Genomic DNA, 27902 nt, shown 5'->3' with positions numbered 1-27902 from the left:
GAGAGCTCTGTCCTGTGATATTTTAGTAGTCACTAACCTTGTCTGGTACAGTATGGGGGTTGTAAATTGGCATGGAAATTCAAGCCAGGTTCTTGTTGGTACACAGCACAAATTAATTATATATGAGATAGTCGTTTCCATCATCAGTTGTCTCTGATGCAACTTATATTAAATAATTGTTCTGTTAACTGAATGCCACTCTGTATCCTCTTCCTTCTTTTTCTTGCTTTATACAGCCTTGATGACTTCCTTTTTTGCTGCATCAGGCTTTCCTTTAGCTTGCTATGCAACAATATCCTTTTAGTATTTTTCCTTAGCAGTTAGCAATTAACAGCTTAGCAGTTCCTTTTATAAGACTGCTTGTCATCTGCAGCAGTGCTATTCCACATCTCTCACAGTTTCTTTGCATCATTACCAATGAATAGATCAGGATGTCCTTTGATATTTGAGTGATACTCAGAAAAAAAAACAGGAACAGGAAAAAGGCTGAGGGAGGCCTCTTGACTGAATTGGGATCCTTGAACTTCCTTTTTGTTTCTCCTTTAGAGGAGATATAAGTTTTAATTTCTCTTTCATAATGGGGCTTATCTGCCTTTGCATGTCTTCAAATTTTCCTTTCTCTTTAGCAGACATGATCTTCCACTTCTCTGAGCACTTCTTTAAAAACTCTGAGAAGTTGACTGAAGTATCTAGGTGCTTCTTGTGCTCCTCCTGGCAAGTTTGGACAAAGAATGTGTATGATGACATTATCCTCTCAGCTTCTTAGGATCTCCTCTGCACGTGTTTAATTATTGTCTCAGTGAGGAATAGAACTGCCCAGTGCCATCTGGCTCTCACTTGCCCTGGAACTGTCTCTCTGGAGCTCATTGCACTGCAATGTCTGTGAGAGTGGGAGCCAGACACAGTATCTTTGTTATTTTTTTTCTTTTTATTTATTTATTTATTTATTTATTTATTTATTTATTTATTTTTTATTGGTGTTCAATTTACTAACATACAGAATAACCCCCAGTGCCCGTCACCCATTCACTCCCACCCCCCGCCCTCCTCCCCTTCCAACACCCCTAGTTCGTTTCCCAGAGTTAGCAGTCTTTACGTTCTGTCTCCCTTTCTGATATTTCCCACACATTTCTTCCCCCTTCCCTTATATTCCCTTTCGCTATTATTTATACTCCCCAAATGAATGAGAACATATAATGTTTGTCCTTCTCCGACTGGCTTACTTCACTCAGCATAATACCCTCCAGTTCCATCCACGTTGAAGCAAATGGTGAGTATTTGTCATTTCTTTTTTTTTTTTTTTTTTTTTTTTTTTTTTTTTTTTTTTTTTTTTTTTAAAGATTTTATTTATTTATTCATTCATGAAAGACTGAGAGACAGAGAGAGCCAGAAACAAAGGCAGAGGGAGAAGCAGGCTCCATGCACCGGGAGCCCGATGTGGGATTCGATCCCGGGTCTCCAGGATCGCGCCCTGGGCCAAAGGCAGGCGCCAAACCGCTGCGCCACCCAGGGATCCCGTATTTGTCATTTCTAATAGCTGAGTAATATTCCATTGTATACATAAACCACATCTTCTTTATCCATTCATCTTTCGTTGGACACCAGGCTCCTTCCACAGTTTGGCTATCGTGGCCATTGCTGCTATAAACATCGGGGTGCAGGTGTCCCGGCGTTTCACTGCATCTGTATCTTTGGGGTAAATCCCCAGCAGTGCAATTGCTGGGTCGTAGGGCAGGTATATTTTTAACTGTTTGAGGAACCTCCACACAGTTTTCCAGAGTGGCTGCACCAGTTCACATTCCCACCAACAGTGTATGAGGGTTCCCTATTCTCCACATCCTCTCCAACATTTGTTGTTTCCTGCCTTGTTAATTTTCCCCATTCTCACTGGTGTGAGGTGGTATCTCATTGTGGTTTTGATTTGTATTTCCCTGATGGCAAGTGATGCAGAGCATTTTCTCATGTGCATGTTGGCCATGTCTATGTCTTCCTCTGTGAGATTTCTGTTCATGTCTTTTGCCCATTTCATGATTGGATTGTTTGTTTCTTTGCTGTTGAGTTTAAGAAGTTCTTTATAGATCTTGGAAACTAGCCCTTTATCTGATATGTCATTTGCAAATATCTTCTCCCATTCTGTAGGTTGTCTTTGAGTTTTGTTGACTGTATCCTTTGCTGTGCAAAAGCTTCTTATCTTGATGAAGTCCCAATAGTTCATTTTTGCTTTTGTTTCTTTTGCCTTCGTGGATGTATCTTGCAAGAAGTTACTATGGCCGATTCAAAAAGGGTGTTGCCTGTGTTCTTCTCTAGGATTTTGATGGAATCTTGTCTCACATTTAGATCTTTCATCCATTTTGAGTTTATCTTTGTGTATGGTGCAAAGAGTGGTCTAGTTTCATTCTTCTGCATGTGGATGTCCAATTTTCCCAGCACCATTTATTGAAGAGACTGTCTTTCTTCCAATGGATAGTCTTTCCTCCTTTATCGAATATTAGTTGACCATAAAGTTCAGGGTCCACTTCTGGATTCTCTATTCTGTTCCATTGATCTATGTGTCTGTTTTTGTGCCAGTACCACACTGTCTTGATGACCACAGCTTTGAAGTACAACCTGAAATCTGGCATTGTGATGCCCCCACATATGGTTTTCTTTTTTAAAATTCCCCTGGCTATTCGGGGTCTTTTCTGATTCCACACAAATCTTAAAATAATTTGTTCTAACTCTCTGAAGAAAGTCCATGGTATTTTGATAGGGATTGCATTAAACGTGTATATTGCCCTGGGTAACATTGACATTTTCACAATATTAATTCTGCCAATCCATGAGCATGGAATATTTTTCCATCTCTTTGTGTCTTCCTCAATTTCTTTCAGAAGTGTTCTATAGTTTTGAGGGTATAGATCCTTTACATCTTTGGTGAGGTTTATTCCTAGGTATCTTATGCTTTTGGGTGCAATTGTAAATGGGATTGACTCCTTAATTTCTCTTTCTTCAGTCTCATTGTTAGTGTATAGAAATGCCACTGACTTCTGGGCATTGATTTTGTATCCTGCCACGCTACCGAATTGCTGTATGAGTTCTAGCAATCTTGGGATGGAGACTTTTGGGTTTTCTTTGTAGAGTATCATGTCATCGGCGAAGAGGGAGAGTTTGACTTCTTCTTTGCCAATTTGAATGCCTTTAATGTCTTTTTGTTGTCTGATTGCTGAGGCTAGGACTTCCAGTACTATGTTGAACAGCAGTGGTGAGAGTGGACATCCCTGTCTTGTTCCTGATCTTAGGGGAAAGGCTCCCAGTGCTTCCCCATTGAGAATGATATTTGCTGTGGGCTTTTCATAGATGGCTTTTAAGATGTCGAGGAATGTTCCCTCTATCCCTACACTCTGAAGAGTTTTGATCAGGAATGGATGCTGTATTTTGTCAAATGCTTTCTCTGCATCCAATGAGAGGATCATATGGTTCTTGATTTTTCTCTTGCTGATATGATGAATCACATTGATTGTTTTACGGGTGTTGAACCAGCCTTGTGTCCCAGGGATAAATCCTACTTGATCATGTTGAATAATTTTTTTAATGTACTGTTGGATCCTATTGGCCAGTATCTTGTTGAGAATTTTTGCATCCATGTTCATCAGGGATATTGGTCTGTAATTCTCCTTTTTGGTGGGGTCTTTGTCTGGTTTTGGAATTAAGGTGATGCTGGCCTCATAGAACGAATTTGGAAGTATTCCATCTCTTTCTATCTTTCCAAACAGCTTTAGGAGAATAGGTATGATTTCTTCTTTAAACGTTTGATAAAATTCCCCTGGGAAGCCATCTGGCCCTGGACTCTTGTGTCTTGGGAGGTTTTTGATAACTGCTTCAATTTCCTCCCTGGTTATTGGCCTGTTCAGGTTTTCTATTTCTTCCTGTTCCAGTTTTGGTAGTTTGTGGCTTTTCAGGAATGTGTCCATTTCTTCTAGATTACCTAATTTATTGGCGTATAGCTGTTCATAATATGTTTTTAAAATCGTTTGTATTTCCTTGGTGTTGGTAGTGATCTCTCCTTTCTCATTCATGATTTTATTAATTTGAGTCTTCTCTCTCTTCTTTTTAATAAGGCTGGCTAATGGTTTATCTATCTTGTTAATTCTTTCAAAGAACCAATTCCTGGTTTTGTTGATCTGTTCCACAGTTCTTCTGGTCTCGATTTCGTTGAGTTCTGCTCGAATCTTTATTAACTCCCTTCTTCTCTTGGGTGTAGGATCTATTTGCTGTTTTTTCTGTAGCTCCTTTATGTGTAAGGTTAGCTTTTGTATTTGAGTTCTTTCCAGTTTTTGAATGGATGCTTGTATTGCGATGTATTTCCCCCTTAGGACTGCTTTTGCTGCATCCCAAAGATTTTGAATGGTTGTATCTTCATTCTCATTAGTTTCCATGAATCTTTTTAATTCTTCCTTAATTTCCTGGTTGACCCTTTTATCTTTTAGCAGGATGGTCCTTCACCTCCACGTGTTTGAGGTCCTTCCAAACTTCTTGTTGTGATTTAGTTCTAATTTCAAGGCATTATGGTCTGAGAATATGCAGGGGACGATCCCAATCTTTTGGTATCGGTTCAGACCCGATTTGTGACCCAATATGTGGTCTATTCTGGAGAAAGTTCCATGTGCGCTTGAGGAGAATGTGTATTCAGTTGAGTTTGGATGTAAAGTTCTGTAGATATCTGTGAAATCCATCTGGTCCAGTGTATCATTTAAAGCTCTCGTTTCTTTGGAGATGTTGTGCTTAGAAGACCTATCGAGTATAGAAAGAGCTAGATTGAAGTCACCAAGTATAAGTGTATTATTATCTAAGTATTTCTTCACTTTGGTTAATAATTGATTGATATATTTGCCAGCTCCCACATTCGGGGCATATATATTGAGGATTGTTAAGTCCTCTTGTTGAATAGATCCTTTAAGTATGATATAGTGTCCCTCTTCATCTCTCACTACAGTCTTTGGGGTAAATTTTAGTTTATCTGATATAAGGATGGCTACCCCTGCTTTCTTTTGAGGACCATTCGAATGGTAAATGGTTCTCCAACCTTTTATTTTCAGGCTGTAGGTGTCCTTCTGTCTAAAATGAGTCTCTTGTAGACAGCAAATAGATGGGTCCTGCTTTTTTATCCAGTCTGAAACCCTGCGCCTTTTGATGGGGTCATTAAGCCCGTTCACATTCAGAGTTACTATTGAGAGATATGAGTTTAGTGTCATCATGATATCTATTCAGTCCTTGTTTTTGTGGACTGTTCCACTGAACTTCTTCTTAAAGGGGAATATTAAGAGTCCCCCTTAAAATTTCTTGCAGAGCTGGTTTGGAGGTCACATATTCTTTCAGTTCCTTCCTGTCTTGGAAGTTGTTTATCTCTCCTTCCATTTTGAATGAGAGTCTTGCTGGATAAAGTATTCTTGGTTGCATGTTCTTCTCATTTAGGACCCTGAATATATCCTGCCAGCCCTTTCTGGCCTGCCAGGTCTCTGTGGAGAGGTCTGCTGTTACCCTGATATTCCTCCCCATAAAAGTCAGGATTTCTTGTCTCTTGCTGCTTTAAGGATCTTCTCTTTATCTTTGGAATTTGCAAGCTTCACTATTAAATGTCGAGGTGTTGAACGGTTTTTATTGATTTTAGGGGGGGGATCTCTCTATTTCCTGGATCTGAATGCCTGTTTCCCTTCCCAGATTAGGAAAGTTTTCAGCTAGAATTTGTTCAAATACATATTCTGGCCCTCTGTCCCTTTCGGCGCCCTCGGGAACCCCAATTAAACGTAGGTTTTTCTTTCTCAGGCAGTTGTTTATTTCCCTTAATCTATCCTCATGGTCTTTTAATTGTTTGTCTCTTTTTTCCTCAGTTTCCCTCTTTGCTATCTACTTGTCTTCTAGGTCACTCACTCGTTCTTCCACCTCGTTAACCCTCGTCGTTAGGACTTCTAGTTTGGATTGCATCTCATTCAATTGATTTTTAATTTCTGCCTGATTAGCTCTAAATTCTGCAGTCCTTTATACTTTTTTCTAGAGCCACCAGTAGCTGTATAATAGTGCTTCTGAATTGGCTTTCTGACATTGAATTGTAATCCAGATTTTGTAACTCTGTGGGAGAGAGGACTGTTTCTGATTGTTTCTTTTGAGGTGAGGTTTTCCTTCTAGTCATTTTGCTCAGTGCAGAGTGGCCAAAAGCAAGTTGTATTGGGAAAAAGAGAAAAAGAGAGGAGAGAAAGAAGGAAAGAAAAGAGAAAGAGAAAAAAAAGGGAAGAAAAAAAACGAAAAAAAAAGAGAGAAGAAAAAGAGAAAGAAAAAGAAAGGAGAAAAAAAAGGGGGTGGGGAAGGAAACAAATCAAAAAGCAAAACAAAACAAAACAAAACAAAACAAAAACAAAAAACAAACAAACAAAACAAAAGAACCACCGGGGAGTATCTTCTGATTCTGTGTACTTTAAGTCCCTTGGCTTCTCCTGGAGGTTGTCCGTCTAGCTGATCTTCTGGGGGAGGGGCCTGTTGTGCTGATTTTCAGGTGTTAGCAGTTGGGGGAGCTGCTGTGCCCCTGCCTGGTGCAGGGCTCGGTGGGGGTTGTTTACCCCGTGAGGCCGCAGGAGGAACAGCCCCAGTGTCGGGGCAGCTCTGGAAACCTGGATTCAGCTCCGGCAGGAACTCCGTCTGCAGGGCCTGGAGGCTCCGGGGCGGGGCCGCTGATCTGCTCAGCTCCGGGCAGGAGCGTCCTTGGGGTCCTGGGCCCTCCCGGCCTCTGCCTGTCCCGGGGGAGGCCGGATCCTGGGCTGTGTCCCGGCGCCCTGTGCTCCGGAGCCTGCGCTGGTGGATTCGCGCTCCCGCCCCGCAGCCCCCTCCGCGGAGCTGCCACCCGAGCCCCACCGAGCTGCTCCTGGAACCGCGCAGCCCCCTCCGCACGGAGCCTCTTCCTCTGCCCGAGCCCCTCCGAGCTGCTCCCGCCCCGCAGCCCCCTCCGCGGAGCCGCCCCCGAGCCCCTCCTGGCTGCTCCGGGTCCCGCCGGGTCCGCCGCCCGCGCTGCAGCCCTTAGGGAGCTCGGCGCACTCTCCTGGGCGCGCAGTTGCTGTTACTGTCCCGGGGAGCCCCAGGGCATCCCCGCCCTCCTGGGTCCTGCTCCAACTCCCCGCGAGCCCCTTTCCGCCCGGGAAGGTCGGTGCAGCTCCTGCTCCTCCGGGACGGGGCTCTCCTGTCCTGGGGACACACGCTCCGGCCTCAGCCCGGCTCCTCGCGGGCCCCTCCCCCTTGGAGGCCTTTGTTTCTTTATTTCTTTTTCCGCGTCTTCCTACCTTGATAGAAGCGCGAACTCTTCTCACTGTTGCATTCCAGGTGTTCTCTCTTTAATTCTCAGGCCGAATTCATAGATTTTCAGGATGATTGGAAGGTTTTCTAGGTAATTTGGTGGAGACAGGTGATTTGGGGACCCTACTCTTCCGCCGTCTTGCTCCTCCCCTGTTATTTTTTTTCAAGATTGTTTTAGTTACTTGGTATTTCTTGAAATCACATAAACCTTAAGATGGCAATGATTTTTTTTCTTTTCATACTTTAAAAATATTATTCCTCTCATACCTGGTTTACACTATTTTAAGTAAGAAATCTGCTTCCATTTTTATATTCATTCCACTTTATATAATGTTACTTTTTTCTCTGGCCTCTAAGATTTTTTTTTTTTTTTTTTGTCATTGGTTTTGAGAAATTTGCTTTTGATGTGATTTGGTTTAGTTTTCTTTGTTTTTAGTATTGGTAGAGATACAAATCTTTGGATTTGTTTTGCATCAAATTTGAGAAAAATTTGGGACATTATTTCTTCAAATCAGACATTCTGGACCATTTGAATTATATCACAGCTCACTGATGCATTCTTTATTTTTTTCCCCAACTTCCTATCTTCTCAGTATCTCATTTTGGATTGATTCTGTCTTTGAACTCACTAATCTTTTCTTCTGCAATGCCTAACCTGCAGCTAATCCTATCTAGTATAGTTTTCATGCCAAACATTTTAGTTATCCTGTCTAGAATTTTGATTTGAGTCTTTTAACATATACTTTCCATGTTTCTACTTAACATGGTCAATCTTTCCTCTAGCTTGTTGAACATATGAAATATAGTTATATTTATTTTTAATGTATCTACTAACTCTCTCATCTATGTCATTTCTGGTTATACTTGTCTACTGATTGAATTTTCTCCTATTTCTGGGTCATATTTTCTTGTTTCTTTGCATGGCTGGTAATTTTCAATTGGATGTCAAACACTGGGAATTTCCCTTATTAGATGATAGATATTTTTGCATTCCATAAGTAGTTTTGAGGTTTGTTCTAAAACACAGTTTCTTGGTATGATTTGATCCTTTTGGGTATTGTTTTAGGATTGTTAGGCAGAATCTGAAACTATTTTTAGTGTAGAGCTAAATTCTCCCCACTACTAAAGTAAAATTGTCCTCAGTACTCTACCTGATGTCTTGAGTTGTGAGGTTTTTCACTTTAACTGTTGGAAACTAGGACTATTCTGGACCTTGTGTGGATTCCATTGACTGTTCCCCCAATTCTTCCCAGGTGATTCCTTCTCCAACCTTGGGTAGTTTCATCTATATACACTGTTCAGTGCTCACATGGAGACTTAAGGGGAGCACTCTATAGATCTCTGTGATATTCTTTCCCTCTGCTTGTACAGTTATTTCTTCTCTGGCACTTTGCAAACCCTAGCCACTTTGGTTTCCCTGAATTCCTAAATTGATCTACAAGTCAGAAAGAAAGGTAGATTCTTCTGGGGTTCCTGGAAACTCTCTAGGAAGTCAGCTGGGACAATTGTAGGGCCTTCCTCACTTGTTTTCCATCTCTCAGTTATCATTGTCCTTTGATGTCTGATGCCCAATGTCTCAATAATCATTGTTTCATATATTTTATTCCGTTTTGTTGTTGTTTGAAACCCCTGTTACTCTTTCTTGATCCAAAGCAGAAATTTTATGTTTAAGTTTTGTTTGAGATTTCACTGAACTCATAGAACAATTTTGTGGCCATTTATATCTCTTTTAATAATAGGTATTTTAAACATAAATTTTGAACTTAAACATACTGAAGTTTTGAGCCTTTTTCTTAGTATTTATTCAAGTGAAATAATTGTATATTTAGCAACTACAAAAAATTCCACAAATTATTGGCATTAATGAGTTTATTAATTATTTTTAATGAGTTTATTATTTTATTTTTTAATGAGTTTACCAAAATATATAAGAATACTATTCCTAAGTATTTTATGATGCTGATGATAATGTGAATTACATACCTTTTTAAATTGTATGTTCTGTATATTTTGGTTCTAAAGAAATGCATTGGTTCTTAAATATATTCTTATATCTAATAATGTTGGTATAATATTATGTGCATGTTATATGATTTGTTACTTTTCTGACCTTTTCTTCAATTATTATACTCCTGGCTCCTTTACACCAGTCAAATCAGCCTCTTTCCATTCCTTAAAAACAGCAGGCATGTTCCTATCTTACAGACTTTGTTGTAGTTGTTTCCTCTGACTGGAAATTTCTTCTTCCAGAAATCCACTTAGATAACTCCCTGACCTCTCCTATTCTTACTCAGGTATTATCTTCTCTCAAAGCCCTGTTTGACCCACTCAAATTGAACCCCATTCTCTCTTGCAGCTGTCAATAGTCCCCACCTATTGCTAATATTTTCTTTTCCCTCAGTAGTTGTCACTTTCTAATGTGCTGTATTCCTGAGTTGTATGGTAATTTCACTAATGGTCCAAATTCTTCACCTTTCTCAATATGCATGCTCAGAAAAACTTATTCTCAAAACGGTTATATCATAAAGATGGAGAACAGTTTACCTATTGCCAGGAGTTAGGAGCTGGGAAAAGAATGAACATGAAAATATAGTATGGCTTTAAAGGGGTACCATGAGGGAAACCATTGTAGTGATGCAAAAGCTCTGTGTTGTGATTGAGCTGTTGGTTATATGAATTCACACACGTGATAAAATTGCATGGAACTACACACACGAATACAAGTGCAGGTGAAACTGGTGAAATCTGAATAAGATGTGAGGGGTGGTATCCATGGTAATTCCCTGGTTTTTACATTGTACTATGATAAATTCAAATACCAATGGTGGGGATATAAAATGGTGCAACCAGTTGGAAGTCAATTTGCCAATGTCTTACAAATTTAAGCTTTTTTCTCTGCTATGAGGTAGTAATTTCACTCATGATATTTACCCAAGCAAAATATAAACAAATACCCACAAAAGAGCTGTACAACAGTGTTAGGGCAGAATTACTCATAAAGGTCAAACACTAGAAATAACATAAATGTCATTAGGTAAATGGATAAACATTTGTCATATATTAACATAATGAAATAATACCAATAAAAAAAAACAATTTTCTGGTAGATTTAAAATTAAACAGTTATGGTGAATGAAATCAAAACAATATTTGCTTCAGGGTAGAGGAGTGGACTGGAAAGGGGCATAAGGAAGCTATCTGGAATGATAAAAATTCTCTACCTTTTTGGGTTTGTAGAAACAGAGTTGTATATATCGGCCAAAACTCAAAAATCTAAGAATGTTATTTTAGATGTAACCTAAATCAATGAAATTACAATATCTAACTTGTTATATTTTTTATTGGAATCTTCCTACATCTTCAATTAAATAATATCTACTAAATTTATAAATATAGAGTAAATTTTAATAAAACCCATTACAGTGATCCTGGTTTTATAAATTTTGCATTCTTTCAACTGTAGTCATATATGTTAATTTTAATATTTGACACATAGAAGTTCAGAACTGTGTTCATTCCTAGTGAATTGAATTCTTAATATGGCCAAGTTCCCAAAGGGTGTTGCCTGTGTTCTCCTCTAAGGATTTTGGTGGATTCTTGTCTCATATTTAGGTATTTCACCCATTTTGAGTTTATCCTTGTGTATGGTGTAAGAGAATGGTCCAGTTTCATTCTTCTGCATGTGGATGTCCAATTTTCCCAGCACCATTTATTGAAGAGATTGTCCTTTTTCCAGTGGATAGTCTTCCCTGCTTTGTGGAATAATGACTGACCATAGAGTTGAGGGCCCATTTCTGGGTTCTCTATTTTGTCCCATTGATGTATGGGTCTGTTTTTGTGCTAGTACCACACTGTCTTGATGACCACAGTTTTGTAGTACAACCTGAAATCCGGCATTGTGATGCGTCCGGCCCTGGTTTTCTTTTTCAATATTCCCCTGGCTATTCGGGCTCTTTTCTGATTCCACACAAATCTTAAGATGATTTGTTCCAACTCTTTGAAGAAAATCTATGGTATTTTCATAGGGATTCATTGAACGTGTACATTGCCCTGGTTAGCATAGACATTTTTACTATATTAATTCTTCCAATCCATGAGCATGGAATATTTTTCCATCTCTTTGTGTCTTCCTCAATTTCTTTTAGAAGTGTTCTATAGTTTTTAGGATATAGAACCTTTACCTCTTTGGTTCAGTTTATTCCTAGGTATCTTATGCTTCTGGATGCAATTGTAAATGGGATTGACTCCTTAACTTCTCTTTCTTCAGTTTCATTGTTAGTGTATAGAAATGCCTCTGATTTCTGGGCATTGATTTTGTATCCTGCCACACGGACAAATTGCTGTATGAGTTCTAGCAATCTTGGGATGGAGTGTTTTGTGTTTTCTAGGTACAGTATCATGTCGTCTGCAAAGAGGGAGAGTTTGACTTCTTCTTTGCCAATTTGAATGCCTTTTATTTCTTTTGTTGCCTGATTGCTGAGGCTAGGACTTCTAGCACCATATTGAATAGCAGTGGTGAGAGCGGACATCCCTGTCGTGTTCCTGATCTTAGGGGAAAGGCTCCAGTGTTTCCCCATTGAGAATGGTATTTGCTGTGGGCTTTTCTTTTCGTAGATGGCTTTTAAGATGCTGAGGAATGTTCCCTCTATCCCTACACTCTGAAGAGTGTTGATCAGGAATGGATGCTGTATTTTGACAAATGCTTTCTCTGCATTTATTGATAGGATCATATGGTTTTGTTTTTCTCTTGTTGATGTGATCAATCACATGGATTGTTTTATGAGTGTTGAACCAAACTTGCATCCCAGGGATAAATCCCACTTGGTCATGGTAAATAATCTTCCTAGTGTATTGTTGGATCCCATTGGCTAGGATCTTGTTGAGAATTTTTGCATCCATGTTCATCAGGGATATTGGTCTATAATTCTCCTTTTTGGTGGGGTCTTTGTCTGGCTTTGGAATTAAGGTGATGCTGGCCTCATAGAATGAGTTTGGATGTATTCTGTCCCTTTCTAACTTTCAGAACAGCTTTAGTAGAATAGGTATTGTTTCTTCTTTAAACATTTGCTAGAATTCCTCTGGGAAGCCATCTGGCCCTGGAGTCTTGTGTCTTGGGAGGTTTTTGATAACTGCTTCAATTTCCTCCCTGGTTATCAGCCTGTTCAGGTTTTCTATTTCTTCCTGTTCCGGTTTTGGTAGTTTGTGGTTTTCCAGAAATACATTCATTTCTTCTAGATTGCCTAATTTATTGGCATATAGGTATTCATAATACATTTTTAAAACCATTTGTATTTACTTGGTACTGGTTGTGATCTCCCTTCTTCATTCATGATTTTATTAATTAACGTTTTTCTCTTTTGTTTTTAATAAGGCTGGCTAGTGGTTTAATCTATCTTATTAATTCTTTCAAAGAACCAACTCCTGGTTTTGTTGATCTGTTCTACAGTTCTTCTGGTCTCTATTTCATTGAGTTCTACTCGAATCTTTATTAACTCTCTTCTTCTGCTGGGTGTAGGTTTTATTTGCTGTTCTTTCTCCAGTTCCTTTAGGTGCAAGGTTAGCTTGTGTACAACAACTTCCTAGATACATCTAAGAAGGCAAGGGAAACAAAAGCAAAAATGAACTATTGGAACTTAATCAAGGTAAAAAGCCTCTGCACAGCAAAAGAAACAGTCCACAGAACTAAAAGACAACCTACAGAATGGGAGAAGATATTTGCAAATGACCTATCAGATAAAGGGCTAGTATCCAAGATCTAAAAAGAACTTATGAAACTCAACAGCAAAGAAACAAACAATCCAATCATGAAATGGGCAAAAGACATGAACAGAAATCTCACAGAGGAAAACACAGACATGGCCAACAAGCACATGAGAAAATGCTCCGCATCCCTTGCCATCAGGGAAATACAAATCAAAACCACATTGAGATACCACCTCACACCAGTGAGAATGGGGAAAATTAACAAGACGGGAAACCACAAATGTTGAAGAGGATGTGGAGAAGGGAATCCTCTTGCACTGTTGGTGGGAATGTGAACTGCTATAGCCACTCAGGAAAACTGTGTGGAGGTTCCTCAAAGAGTTAAAAACAGACCTGCCCTACGACCCAGCAGTTGCACAGCTGGGGATTTATCCCAAAGATACAGCTGCAGTGAAATGCTGGGACACCTGCACCCCGATGTTTATAGCAGCAATGTCTAGCCAAACTGTGGAAGGAGCTTCAGTGTCCATCGACAGATGAATGGATAAAGAAGATGTGGTCTATGTATACAATGGAATATTACTCAGCCATTAGAAACATCACATACCCACCTCTTGCTTCAAAATGGATGGACCTGGGGATCCCTGGGTGGCGCAGCGGTTTGGCGCCTGCCTTTGGCCCAGGGCGCGATCCTGGAGACCTGGGATCGAATCCCACGTCGGGCTCCCGGTGCATGGAGCCTGCTTCTCCCTCTGCCTGTGTCTCTGCCTCTCTCTCTCTCTCTGTGACTATCATAAATAAATAAAAATTTAAAAAAAAAAATGGATGGACCTGGAGGGTATTATGCTGAGTGAAGTAAGTCAATCGGAGAAGGACAAACATTATATGGTCTCATTCTTTTGGAGAATATAAAAAATAGTGAAAGGGAATAAAGGGGAAAGGAGAGAAAATGAGTGGGAAATATCAATGGGGGTGACAGAACATGAGAGACTCCTAACTCTGGGAAATGAACAAGGGGTGGTGGAAGGGAGGTGAGCGGGGGGACTGGGGTGACTGGATGACAGGCACTGAGCAGGGGCACTTGACAGGATGAGCACTGGGTGTTATGCTATATGTTGGCAAGTCAAACTCCAATAAAAAATACACACACAAAAAAATTCTTAATATGTCTTGTGTCTACTTATTTTTCAGAATGCCTTTGCCTTAATGATTAATTTGTTCCATTTACTTAATAAAGTTACAAATGGGGATCCCTGGGTGGCGCAGCGGTTTGGCGCCTGCCTTTGGCCCAGGGCGCGATCCCGGAGACCCAGGATCGAATCCCACATCGGGCTCCCGTTGCATGGAGCCTGCTTCTCCCTCTGCCTGTGTCTCTGCCTCTCTCTCTCTCTCTGTGTGACTATCATAAATAAATAAAAATTAAAAAAAATAATAAAGTTACAAATGCTTTACTTTGGTATGTAATATAACCATTTATAACTCTTGATATAATCCTTTTTTAAAACTCAAAAATAAGGTGAGAGATATTAAGAAGACCTAAATGCATGGATAAATATATTAAGATCATGATTTGCAAGATTCAAGATTTTTTTAAAAAAAGATTTTATTTATTTATTCATGGGAGACACACACACACACACACACACAGAAGCAGAGACATAGGCAGAGGGAGAAGCAGGCTCCCAGCGGGGATCCTGATGTGGAACTCTATCCCGGATCCCAGGATCATGCCCTGAGCCAAAGGCAGACACTCAACCGCTGAGCCACCCAGGTATCCCAGTATCAAGATATTTTAAATGTCAATCTAGCCCCCCAATGATATATAGTTTTTATTGCAATTTCATGTATAGTACAAAAATTTACAATACTCCAACTGTGAAATTTTGGGGAATGCAAAGCATCTAGAATATCTAAAATAAATTTAAAAACCCAAAGACATCCAAATTAATTACTTATAATAAAGCTATAGTAATCTAGAAATTGTGGCACTAATGTAAGAATCAGCAAACATATATATTTAATTGAAATTGTCACTCACATATATAATTATTTGAATTTTGACAAAGAAGCCAAAGCATTCCAGAGGAAAAAAAACATCTTTTCAATAAAATGTTCCCCCCAAATTTGGGTAGATATCTGTATTTTAAAAAATAAGAGTCCTCATCTCTGCTTCATATTATAGTCAACAATACTTTTAAAAATCAGAGTCATAAGAATAAAAGCAATTAGAAATCCAAGCATAAACGCTTAAGACATAACATTTTTAGAGTATATATAAGTACATATCTTTCTTTATAACTTAAAATAGGCAAACACATTCTAACAATTTCCAGATATAAAATCACAGAAGATAAAATGATAAATTAAACTTAATAAAAATTTAAACTTCTTGCACATCAAAAGACACAAAATAAAATAAGTATGCAAACCACAGATTGAGAGAAAAGAGTTTCAAAATATATAACTGATAAAATACTTATATCCAAAGATAAAGATTTCTACAGCATACACAATTTAAAAACAGATGACTTGATAAAAATCGGCTGAGTTTTAAAAAGATATTTCAAAAAATAAGATATCCAAATTGCCAACATGTACAAAAAGTCATGTTCAACTTTATTAGTCATCTAAGAAATGTTAATTCAAAGCAGAATACAATCACCAGGAAGAATAAAATTGGCAAAAATAAAAAAAGTCTAACGAGATCTTATATATTTTGTAGGGAGTGTGAAATGGAACTTTGGAAAAACTGGTTCTTTGGAATAAGATATAGGAGTTTCTTTTAAATTATATCCATAAACCTGAAGTCTAACCCAGCAATTCCATTCCTCGGTTATTCTCAAAGTAATTTTTTTTTAAATCTACAAAATGACATGAGAGTTGATTATGTGCATCATTTATGTGCTTTCAGAGATAACACAATTGGTAGCTTGAAGCTGACCATGGTGAAAGTATTTGTGTCACAGAAATCAGTAGATACTACAGAGCAGAGCTGATTTTTCTCACGAAGTCATCAAATGTAAATTTAACATCATAAGAAAAAAATTGTATACAATGGAATATTCCTCAGCCATTAGAAAAGACAAATACCCACCATGTGCTTCGACGTGGATGGAACTGGAGGGTATTATGCTGAATGAAATCAGTCAATCGGAGAAGGACAAACATTATATGGTCTCATTCATTTGGGGAATATAAAAAATAGTGAAAGGGAATAAAGGGGAAAGGAGAAAAAATGAGTGGGAAATATCAGGGAGGGAGACAGAACATGAGAGACACCTAACTCTGGGAAACGAACTAGGGGTGGTGGAAGGGGAGGTGGGCCGGGGGTGGGGGTGACTGGGTGACCGGCACTGACGGGGGCACTTGATGGGATGAGCAGTGGGTGTTATTCTATATGTTGGCAAATTGAACACCAAATAAAAAATAAATTTATTAAAAAAAAGAAAAAATTGAAAACAAATCAATAATTATAGTTAATTATATGAGTACTGAAGTTTTTTATTAGTGATGTCAAACTGAATGGATTGATAAATGAATGGATAGAAGGATGCAGAGTTAATAAACAAATGGAGTTAAATGTTAACGATAGAAATTAGATTGTGAGTATATAGATATTTACTGCAAAATTCTTGATCTTTGCCAGATTTACAATCTTTTAATTAAATATGTTTTGGGGGATGCCTGGGTGGCTTGGTGGTTGAGCATCTACTTTCAGCTCAGGGTGTGATCTCAAGGTCCCAGTATCGAGTCCCACTTCGGGCTCCCTGCATGGAGCCCGCTTCTCCCTCTGCCTCTGCCTCTGCCTCTCTCTCTCTCTCATGAATAAATAAAATTTTTAAAAAATATGTTTTGGGGAAATATAACAATGCAGAGTTACTACAAAATTAATAAAGATAAAAACTTTTCTTAAAAAGGAAAAGTATGGCTGTGCAGGGCGTGTTTGTGTTGGAAATATGTTTCCATGCCTTGTTCCCCAATTTAGAGATAGTTAAGATTTTGAATACTATGCTATGAATATTGGTTGAATTTTGAATCACAAGAATCTATAAATTTGAGGAATATTTCTTCATATTTGATTATCTTTAAGTAGGAAAACAGCCTAGTCAGGCTAATAATTTAAAATTTTATTGTGCCTATAGGGCTAAATATAGTATAATACTGTGAGGTAAAAAGCCATTGAAAAGTAAAGATATGGGTCACCTGGGTGGGTCAGTGGTTGAGCGTCTGCCTTTGGCTCAGGTTGCAGCTCAGGGTCCTGGGATTTACTCTTGCATTAGGCTCCCCGAAGAGAACCTGTTTTCCCTCTGCCTATGTGTCTGCCTCTCTCTGTGTCTCTCATGAATGAATAAATAAAATCTTTTAAAAAAATGAGTAAAGTCACTCATGTGACTTTGTGGTACTTTGTGGTACTTTGTTATAGGAGTCCTGAGAAAATTGTAGAGCCATGTCTTTCTGGACATGAGGGGGCGAAGAGAGTATGGTTTGCTCTGCAACCTCAATTCTTTGATGACTAGAAGAAAAGTAATTGGTTGTTCAACTTTTCTTGTAGTGATAATTTACAATTATTTACATATGGGATTAAAATGGAAAGTGTACAATTTTGGTCATTTACTATTACTTCTTATTAACACAAATCAAACTTTCTTAGAGAAGTACTAATTCTAGACCTGGAGAAGGCAATGTATAAAGTTTGAGGAATGGGATGTATATAGTCTTGTTTTTTTTTTAGATTGTATTTATTTATTCATGAGAGACACACAGAGAGAGAGGCAGAGACACAGGCAGAGGGGAGAGGCAGGCTCCATGCAGGGAGCCCGACCTGGGACTCCATCCCAGGTCCCCAGGATCAGGCGCTGGGCTGAAGGCGGTGCTAAACCACTGAGCCCCCCGGGCTGCCCCTATATAGTCTTTCAAAAGCTCCCATATGGCTCTGAGAATCTGCACAGCTATGTTGTAGGCTCAGCTAGAGACTCTGTATAGTTGTGTGTATGCTCAGAAAAGACCTGAAAACAATCTTGATCTTTCACTTATTGCTGACCCTGATGCAAGCAGAAAGTGAAAACAAGGCGTGCTGTAAACTGCCTGCCTGAGCACTTAATGTACATGTACAGCCTCAATATACACATACAGCTCCTTGTCAAAGACTGGGATTTCTTTTTGGTGCCAAAAATGTTCTCTGTTCAATCATTAGCTAATGACCAAGCAAGCTGAATGAGATTTCAATGGCTACAGCAAACAAACAAAAATGTAAATTTGAGGAATTAGGCTTTAAAAAAAGTCTTTAAATAAACATACAAGCAGCAACAACATTTCTAGAGTTGAAACATCACAATATTTCAAATATCTAGTTTTCTTTCTTTTTTAAAAAATTTGTTGAAATTCAATTTACCAGCATATAACACCCAGTGCTCATCTCATCATGTGCCTTCCCTAATGCCCATCACCTAGTTACCCCATCCCCCCACCCACCTCCCTTTTTGCAACCCTTTGTTTCCAAGAGTTAGGAGTCTCTCATGGTTTGTCTTCCTCTCTAATTTTTTGCACTTAGTTTCCCCATTCTCTTATGGTCCCCTTCACTAGAAATGTCTAGTTTTCAACAAAAGAGTCATGAAGCAAGCAATGAAGCAGAAAGCATTGTTAATACATAGGGGAAAAAATAAATAGCAATTGTTCCTGAGGAAGTCCAGATATTGTACTTGGCAGATAAAAACCTTATTTTTTTTCCTTTAGAATTATTTTATTAAATCATAAATGTGTAATAGCTTCTTAACTCTACACATGTATTCACTTTTTTAAAAAAGGAAAAATATTGTATCTTATTACACCATGATTCTGGCTAATAGCTTTTCAAAACTTTAAGAAAAACCTTAAAAAAGGTTTTACATACATACAAAAACCAATCAATATAATACACGATATTAAGAGAATGATGAGAAAAAACACATTATCACCTCAAAGGAAGAAAAAAAATGACAAAATCCAATGTCTTTTCCTAATTAAAAAACAAAACACTTAACACACTAGAAGGGAATGTTTTCAACTAATGAAGGCCATTTATGAAAATAATATCATAATAAATAATGAAAATATCTAATCTTTCCTCTAAGTTCAGGAACAAAAAGATATCCACACTTACCACTTCTATTCACTGGAGATCTAGACAGAGACCAAAAACAAACAAACAAACAAACAAACTGCATGTATTCAAATGACTAAATGAACAATTGCAACTAAAATGTTTTATGAGTCTATAAAGTCCAAAGTCCAGAGTACCCTTGCTTCTGGAATAAGTCCATATTCCACCTAGCTACAGAGAGCAGTGTTAAGATACCTTCATGCTACTGGTGCATGTGACTGAGCTTCTGTCTAATCCAGGATTTTGCCCTGGGTGGTAAAATCACTCATTTCTGTGCTTGTATAAGGAACACAAAGACATTTCAGAATCCTGCCAACACAGCTCAGAATAGAGTTGGGAATTTCCTTTAGATTACAATTGAACGACCTGAAAAGAACTCCTTCCTGAAATGGTGACTCAGCAAATAGGTCAAGATACAAATTTATGTATGAATAATGAGACACAAAATAGTAAGTTTTACTTGTTTACTGCTATTATTATTTGTGTGTGTGTGTGTGTGTGTGTGTGTGTATAAGTCCACATGTCTAATGTTCCTAAGAAAAGTATTTGAGCCACAAAGATAGAGCAGACACCAGGGTGCAATAGCTAAGAGTTGAATCTATTATTCTGTCAGGTCTGGTCAACCTGACATCTCGTTTCTTCTCACTCCATAATTATAAATGGTCCCAAAGTTCTCAGTTTGATAACCTCTCTCATTAGATATTTCTTTCCAATAAGAAGAAAGATTCTCCTTTTTCATTTTCACCCATGCACTCTAATTTTGGAGAATCTCTGTGTCCCTATATTTTTCTCTTCTATCAGTAATGCTCCCAGGTGAGATGTTTTCTATGTAGTTTAAATTTTGCTGTACTCTCTAACCTCACAATTCCAACTCCTAGCTCACTTCAATCCATCCTTTTCTATATGTCATTAGAATGTCATTTATTTCAAAAATATGTCCAAGAATTAGCATTTAATATATGTGATATTTACATTCTAAAAGTTGAAAAAGATGACACAATAGGATTAAAAACTGATACTCTCATACTGGCCACTCTGTGTAATAATGAAATAAAAGCTTTTTTAAAGAAACATATTGCTGTAGAATTCTAAAAGGCTATTAATATTCATAGTGAATGAATTTTAAGGTGCACCAACTAGGGGTCTTAGGACTAGAGTAGGATCCAACCTATACTGATTATAATTCTGATTCATAGTAAGTACTTTAAAAATTGATATTTACTAAGACTGTCAATACGTGAGTAACTTTTTATGGTTGGGAAAATAATCAAGGACTGTCCAGATGCAAAATGGAAATTGTTCACCAGTGGAGTATCATTCAAGTTATTACTTGCATAAGATTTATATTATACTCTAAAAATGCTTCTTGCAAGAATATGGCATTGGACTACTTTGATGTTTACTTTCCATTTTTATTTGCTTTATAATATTTAAAAAAAGTGTTTCCCTTTTCCACAATAAGCTGTGTGAAACATAGTTGTGTACAATTTCTCCTATGTTTTCTTGTTTTATATACAAGACCATGTCTTACACAGAGGCATTTTTGCTACTATTGACTAACCTATTTAGAATTTTAGGCAAATATAACAGAATAGGAAATATAGTTTGTCATATTCTCTTTCTCAGTAATAATTCCATATCACTTTTGAAATTTAAGACAATTTTTCTCATTGTCTTAATTATGATTTTATGTATGTCATATATAATCCTTTGCTTAATGTCAAAGTAATATTCAGTAGTGGAAAAATATGAGGACAAAAATAAATAACTGGGTGATGGGCACTTGATGGGATGAGCACTGGGTGATATGCTATATATGTTGGCCAATTGAACTCCAATAAAAAAAAAGAGAGAGAGAGAGAGAATGAGAGTTTGGGGGTGGGGAGATAAGAAACAATGTTTTATAGAAATACAAATCAAGTTACATTTCAAAAAAGAATGGAGTGGTAGACATACCTGCTGTAGAATATTTAAGGACATTGAAAAATGAGCAGCTGAGTTAGCAATAAGTCACTATTATTGACCTCTACGAGGGCATGTACAACAAATGGAGAATTAGTGTTACTATACATGACAGCTAAAACAAAAGCAAGTAGTCTGGTCTTCCTATTTTAGAGGAAGAAGATGAGATGCAACATCAAAAGTAACAATCCAAAGATGGCCAAAGTACTTAGGAGGACAGCCGGACAAAAGCCTCCTGCTCAAATAGTACCAATGGTGATTATGTACATAAATCCAAGCCTCCTTATCAGGCATTTGGCTGAGAAAAAAACAAAGATTTATCTCTAGCAAGAAGAAAGATGAAAATATAAAACAAAAAGAAATGAGGATATAACAGAGTTGTATTATAATAGCCAGATCAATTGAGTAAGAATAACTATATCTCAGCTATTTAAATCCTTGTATTTATCTCATTTATTTAAGTCACTTGTCCTTAAAAAAATTTAAATCATCTGAATGACATATAGGACTACATGATGATCTTCAGCAGTATTTTCTGCAAAACCTTTTTGGTAGGTAATCATTTCTTTTTCTTTTTTTAATTGAAAAATAGTAAAGACATAAAGTTAGTTTCAGATATACAATATAAAGATTCAACAATTTGATACATTTCTCAGTACTCAAGATAAGTGTGCTTTTCACTGGGTATTGTAAATGATGAATCACTGAATTCTTCTGAAATTATATTACACTATATGTTAACTAGTTAGAATTTAAATAAAAAGTTGAAACATTAAAAAAAATGTGCTCATAACCCCTTTATCTATTTCACCCTTTCCCCCATAAATCACCCCTGCAGCAACCACTACTGTGTTCCCTATATTTAAGAGTCTGTTTATCTATCTTTTTTCATTATTTATTCATTTGTTTTGTTTCTTAAATTCCACATATGAGTGAAATCATAACTTGTTCATATTTCTCTGACTGGTTTATTTCACTAAGCATTATACACTGTAGGTCCACCCATGTTGTTGCAAATGACAAGATCTTGACCTTTTTATAGGTGAGCAATATTCCAAGATAGACAGATATCACGTTTTTATCCATTCATCTATCCATGGACACTTGGGTTACTTCCATATCTTGGCTATTGTAAATAATGCTGCAATAAACGTAGGGGTGTTTTCATATATCTTTTCTATTACTATTTTCATTTTCCTTGGGTAAATATCCAATAGTATAATTACTGGATCATAGGGTAGTTCTGTTTTTAATGCTTTTTTAAAAGATTTTATTTATTTATTCATCAGAGACAAAGAAAGGCAGAGATGTAGGCAGAGGGAGAAGCAGGCTTCATGCAGGGAGCCCGATGTGTGATTCGATCCCAGGACTGCAGGATCATGCCCTGAGCCAAAGACAGATGGTGCAGATGCTGAGCCACCCAAGTGTCCCTATTTTTAATTTTTTGAGGAAAATCCATATGGTTTTACACAGTGGCTGCAGCAATTTAGTTCCCATCAATAGTTCACAAGGATTCTTTTTCCACATTCTTGTCAACACTTGCTATATCTTATCATTTTGATTTTAACTATTCTGACAGGTGTAGGTGATAGCCCATTGTGGTTTTGTTTTGCATTTTCACGATAATTAGTGATTTTGAGCATCTTTATATGTGTCTCTTGGCCATTTATGTCTTCTTTGGAAAAATGTCTGTTTAGGTCCTCTGAATATTTTTAAGTGAATTTTTTGGGGAAGGGGGGTGATGAGTTGTAGAAGTTCTTTTTTTAATTTATTTTTATTTAAAATCAATTAGTTAACATATAGTATTAGTTTCAGATGTAGAGTTCAGTAATTTATCAGTTGCGTATAAGTTCTTTATATATGTTGGATATTAGTCACTTATCATATATATTATTTGCAATGTCTCCTCCCCCTCAGTAGGTTGCCTTTTTGTTTTTAAAAAATATTTACTAAGTTTTTAATTCTAACTCCAACATCGTTAATATAGTGTTATATTAGTTTCAGGCGTACAAGGTAGTGATTCAACAATTGTATACTTTACCCAATGCTCATGATGATAAGTGCATTCTTAACCCCCATCATCTATTTCACTTATCCTCCCACCAATCTCCCCTTTGGTCACCCTCTGTTCTCTATAGTTAATAGTTTGTTTTTTGATTTGTCTTCCTTTTTGTTTGTTTGTTTTGTTTCTTAAATTCCACATATGAGTGGAATCATATGGTATTGTCTTTCTCTGACTGATTTATTTTGTTTAGCATTATACTCTCTAGATCTATTCACATTGTTGCAAATGACAAGATTCATTCCTTTTTATGGCTGAATAATATTCCCTTGTGTGAATGTATGTATGTGTGTGTATTTGGAGAAATGTATGTATATGTATATATACATAGATGTCTGTTCGTGTCTTCTGCACACTTTTTAACTGGATTTTATTGGGAGGGTGTTTTTTTTACTATGTATAATTTTTTATTGGAGTTTGATTTGCCAGCATATAGTATAATACCCAGTACTCAACCCTCAAGTGCCCGCCTCAGTGCCCATCACCCAGTCACCCCAACGCCTTGCCCACCTCCCCTTCCACTACCCCTTGTTCGTTTCCCAGAGTTAGGAGTCTCTCCTGTTTTGTCATCCTCTCTGATTTTTCCCATTCATTTTCTCTCCTTTCCCCTATAATCCCTTTCACTACTTTTTATTTTCTCCGTATGAGTGAAACCATATGATTGCCCTTCTCTGATTGATTTACTTCACTTAGCATAATACCCTCCAGTTCCATCCACGTTGAAGCAAATGGTGGGTATGTGTCATTTCTAATGGCTGAGGAATATTCCATTGTATACATAGACCACATTTTCTTTAACCATTCATCTTTTGATGGACACTGAGGCCATGTTAAAGTCTCCCAGTATAAGTGCATTATTATCTAAGAATGTCTTAACTTTGGTTATTAATTGACTGATATGCTTGACAGCTCCGATATTAGGGGCATAAATATTCATGATTGTTAGGTCCTCTTGTTGGATAGATTCTTTAAGTATGATAGAGTGTTCCTCTTCATCTCTTATTATACTCTTCGGGATAAACTTTAATTTATCTGATATGAGGATGGCTACCCCTGCTTTCTTTTGAGGACCATTTGAGTGGTAAATGGTTCTCCAACTTTCATTTTCAGGCTGGAGGTGTCCTTAGGTCTCAAATGAGTCTCTTGTAGACAGCAAATAGATGGGTCTTGCTTTTTTATCCAGTCTGAAACCCTGCGGCTTTTGATGGGATCATTAAGCCCATTCACGTTCAGAGTTACTATTGAAAGATATGAATTTATTGTCATCATAATATCTATTCAGTCCCTGTTTTGTGGCTTATTTCTTTGGGTATCCTCTTTCTTTTACAGAGTCCCTCTTAATATTTCTTGCAGAGCTGGTTTGGAGGTCACATATTCTGTCAGTTTCTGCCTATCTTGGAAGCTGTTTATCTCTCCTTCTATTCTGAATGAGAGCCTTGCTGATAAAGTATTCTTGGCTGCAGGTTCTTCTCATTTAGGATCCTGAATATATCCTGCCAGCCCTTTCTGGCCTGCCAGGTCTCTGTGGAGAAGTCTGCTGTTAACCTAATACTTCTCCCCATAATTGTTAGGGATCTCTTGTCTCTTGATGTTTTAAGGATCTTTTCTTTATCTTTGGAATTTGCAAGTTTCACTATTAAATGTCAAGGTGTTGAACGGTTTTTATTGATTTTAGGGGGGGACCTCTCTATCTCCTGGATCTGAATGCCTGTTTCCCTTCCCATGTTAGGGAAGTTCTCAGCTATGATTTGTTCAAATACACTTTCTGGTCCTCTGTCTCTTTCAGCGTCCTCTGGAACCCCAATTAAATGTAGATTTTTCCTTCTGAAGCTGTCATTTATGTCCCTTAACCTTTCCTCATGGTCTTTTAATTGTTTTTCTCTTTTTTCCTCCTTCCTTGCCATCAACTTGTCTTCTATGTCACTCACTCCTTCCTCTATGTCATTAATCCTCCTTGTTAGGACTTCCAGTTTGGATTGCATCTCATTTAAATGATTTTTTAATTTTGGCATGATTAGATCTAAATTCTGCAGTCATGAAGTCTCTTGAATCCTTTATGCTTTTTTCCAGAGCCACTGGTAGCTTTATAATTGCTTCTGAATTGGCTTTCTGACATCAGATTGTAATCCAAATTCTGTAACTCTGTGGCAGAGAGTACTGTTTTTGATTCTTTCTTTTGTGGTGAGTTCTTCTTTCTAGGGAAAGAATCTGGTGTGAATTTTTAAAGTTCCCACTTCTGGGCTTTCCTGTCCCAGAGGCTTTCGCCACCCAGCGTTAGCCTAGCTCCTAGTGGGGGCCCCTCCCCCACTTGATTCTTTTTTTTTTTTATTTTTTCAATCTTCCTACCTTGTTAGAAGCAAAAACCCTTCTTTCTGTAGCATTCTAGCTGTTCTCTCTTTAAAACTCAGGCCAAATTCATAGGTTTTTCAGGATGATTTGAAAGTTATCTAGGTAAGTTGGTGGGGACAGGTGACTTGGGGACCCTCCTACTCTTCTGCCATCTTGCCCCGCCCAGTTTATGGTCATTTTAGTTTGAAGACATTCTTTTCTCTTGTCCTCTCCATGTTTTAAGTATATGTTATTATATTTTATATCCTTTTTGTGAGTTTTTACTTATTTTTTATAGATATATGCATTTTTACTATTTTGTGTTTTCTACTTTTTTACTGTCACTTTTGGTCTCTCTTTTCCAATCACAGTCCCCTTTAATACCTCTTGCAGGAGTGGTTTAGTGGCCATGAACTCCTTTAGTTTTTGTTTGCCTGGGAAACTTTCTCTCTCCTTCTATTCTGAAGATACCCTTGCTGGATAGAGTATACTTGGCTACAGATTTTTCTCACTTAGCACTTTGAATATATCATGGCACTGCCTTCTGGCTTGGAAAGCTTCAGCTGAAAAATCTCCTGCTAGTCTTATGGGTTTTCCTCTCTATGTTACTTCTTCTTTTGTCTTGCTGCTTTAAAATTTTTTTCTTTATCACTATGTTTTGCCAGTTTAGTGACAATATGTGTTACTGTTGGTCTAACTCCTGTCGTGTTTGATGGCAGTTCTGCCATCAAGACCCAATTGTGCCTCTTGGGTCTGGATGTCTGTTTCCTTCCCCAGAATAGGGAAGGTATGAGCTATTAGCTCTTCAAATAAATGTTCTCCCTTTTCTCCCTCTTCTTGTTTTGAGACTCCTATAATATGAATGTTATTATGTTTGATGGAGTAACTGAATTCCTTAAGTCTATTCTCACTTTGCATAATTCTTTTCTCTCTTTTGTTCACCTTCATTATTTTCCATTATTTTGTCTTCTAGTCACTAATTTGTCCCTTTGCTTCTTCCAGCCTGTGTTCATTGAATCGAGTCTGTATCCAATATAATTGATTGCACTCTTCATCTCTGATCAACTCTTTTTAACCTCTTATATCTGTGGTAAGAATCTCCTTTTTGTCTTGTCTTCTATTCTTTTCTTAACCCCAGTGAGTATACTTGTACCACTTTAAATTCTCCATCAGGTATGTTATTATATCTGTTTTGCTCTGGATTTCTGGCTGTGACCTTATCTTGTCCTTTCATTTGGCATAAGTTTTTCCATCTTTGAATTTTGTCTAAGCCTCTCCCTTCTCTGTGTTAGAAATTATGTCTCCTGCTCCTGAAAATTTTGGCTTAATGAAGAAGAGATCACGTAGTGTCCAGGGCCTGGAACTTAGGAAATGTTTCTTATATGTGCTTTGTGTGCTCTGTTATTGTGTTTTGGCTGACTATCCTTCAGGCCTGCCATCTACAGAGGCTCTGCTTGCCTTCTGTGGGCAGTGCTTTGTCTCTGGCCTGAATGTGGCAAGTTTTAAGTAAGTGTGCTCTGGTCTGCTTGTGATGGGATAATTGACATCACTTCCACCAGAATGGAGGCCTACAAAACTCTCTGGTTGGGAAATGTGATGTAGGTAGTAGTTTGTTCTGGTCTTCTAGGGCAGGGGCCACTACACTGAGACTGAGGCAAGCTTGACTGAGAAAGGCAGTCCTGCCAGAGTGCGAGGAGATAGGCTTTAATGAGCAAGTTAAGTAGATGTGTCAGCATTGTGCTGCTTCCCAAGGTGGATTTGTGTTTATGCTGAGGGGCAGGGCAGAGACATGGTGACAGCCAGTTTCTTTGTTCCCAGAGATTGTCTCTGTGAATGCTGCCTCTCAGAGATATGCTTCAAAAAAGAGTGAATAATCTCCCCACTGTGTGCCCCAGGTGTTTTTCAGATCTCTTTTTACACACTCTCTGTCCCCCAGGTTATTTGCCTGTCTTCTTTCCAGAAGCAGGGCAGTGCCTTCAGGTCTCTATCCCACCCAAGCCTGCTGAACTTTAAAACTCCAGTTCCACTGATTGTAAGAACTCATGAAATTTAGCCTCTTTCATTTCCCAAGCTGATGGATTTGGAGAAACATTCTCCTTGTGCATTCCACTGTGTGTTCCTTTCTTCCTTGCCTTTCTCTTGACCACAGCTCTCTCTGATTTCCACAGCACCTGCTATTCATTTCTCCCATAAACCATATCTCTGCACCTGCTACTTTTTTAGGGTGTCCTCTTCTCTCCCTTTAATTGTGGAATTAGTTCTGTCACTCTTCATGGTGGTTTCTTTGGTATTTAGGATGATTTGATAGTTATCTAGTTATGTCCATGGGATGAGATGAGCCTATGGTCCTATTCTGCTGCCATTTTCCCTCTTAATGTCTTCTATTATTTT

At 37.9% G+C, this 27902-nt stretch overlaps 1 protein-coding gene and 1 pseudogene across 1 annotated transcript in view; one reads left to right on the top strand and one right to left on the bottom strand.

Annotated features, from left to right (window-relative positions):
• Positions 1–168: 168 nt before the first annotated feature.
• On the bottom strand, positions 169–9805 carry LOC100686815 (annotated as a pseudogene).
• Positions 9806–19470: 9665 nt separating this feature from the next.
• LOC119874263 (butyrophilin subfamily 1 member A1-like) overlaps positions 19471–27902 on the top strand; it is a 74350-nt gene continuing 65918 nt past the window's right edge. The window contains exon 1 of the mRNA XM_038553317.1: positions 19471–19608. Coding sequence (XP_038409245.1) covers positions 19548–19608 — 61 coding nt within the window. The 5' untranslated portion in view covers positions 19471–19547. The remainder of the gene's footprint in view (positions 19609–27902) is intronic.

The sequence above is a fragment of the Canis lupus genome, chromosome 12 (genome assembly GCF_011100685.1).
Source record: "Canis lupus familiaris isolate Mischka breed German Shepherd chromosome 12, alternate assembly UU_Cfam_GSD_1.0, whole genome shotgun sequence".
Taxonomy (NCBI): Eukaryota; Metazoa; Chordata; class Mammalia; order Carnivora; family Canidae; genus Canis; species Canis lupus.
The sequence above is the reverse complement of the archived record's forward strand: the minus strand, read 5'-3'. Positions and strand labels throughout refer to the sequence as shown.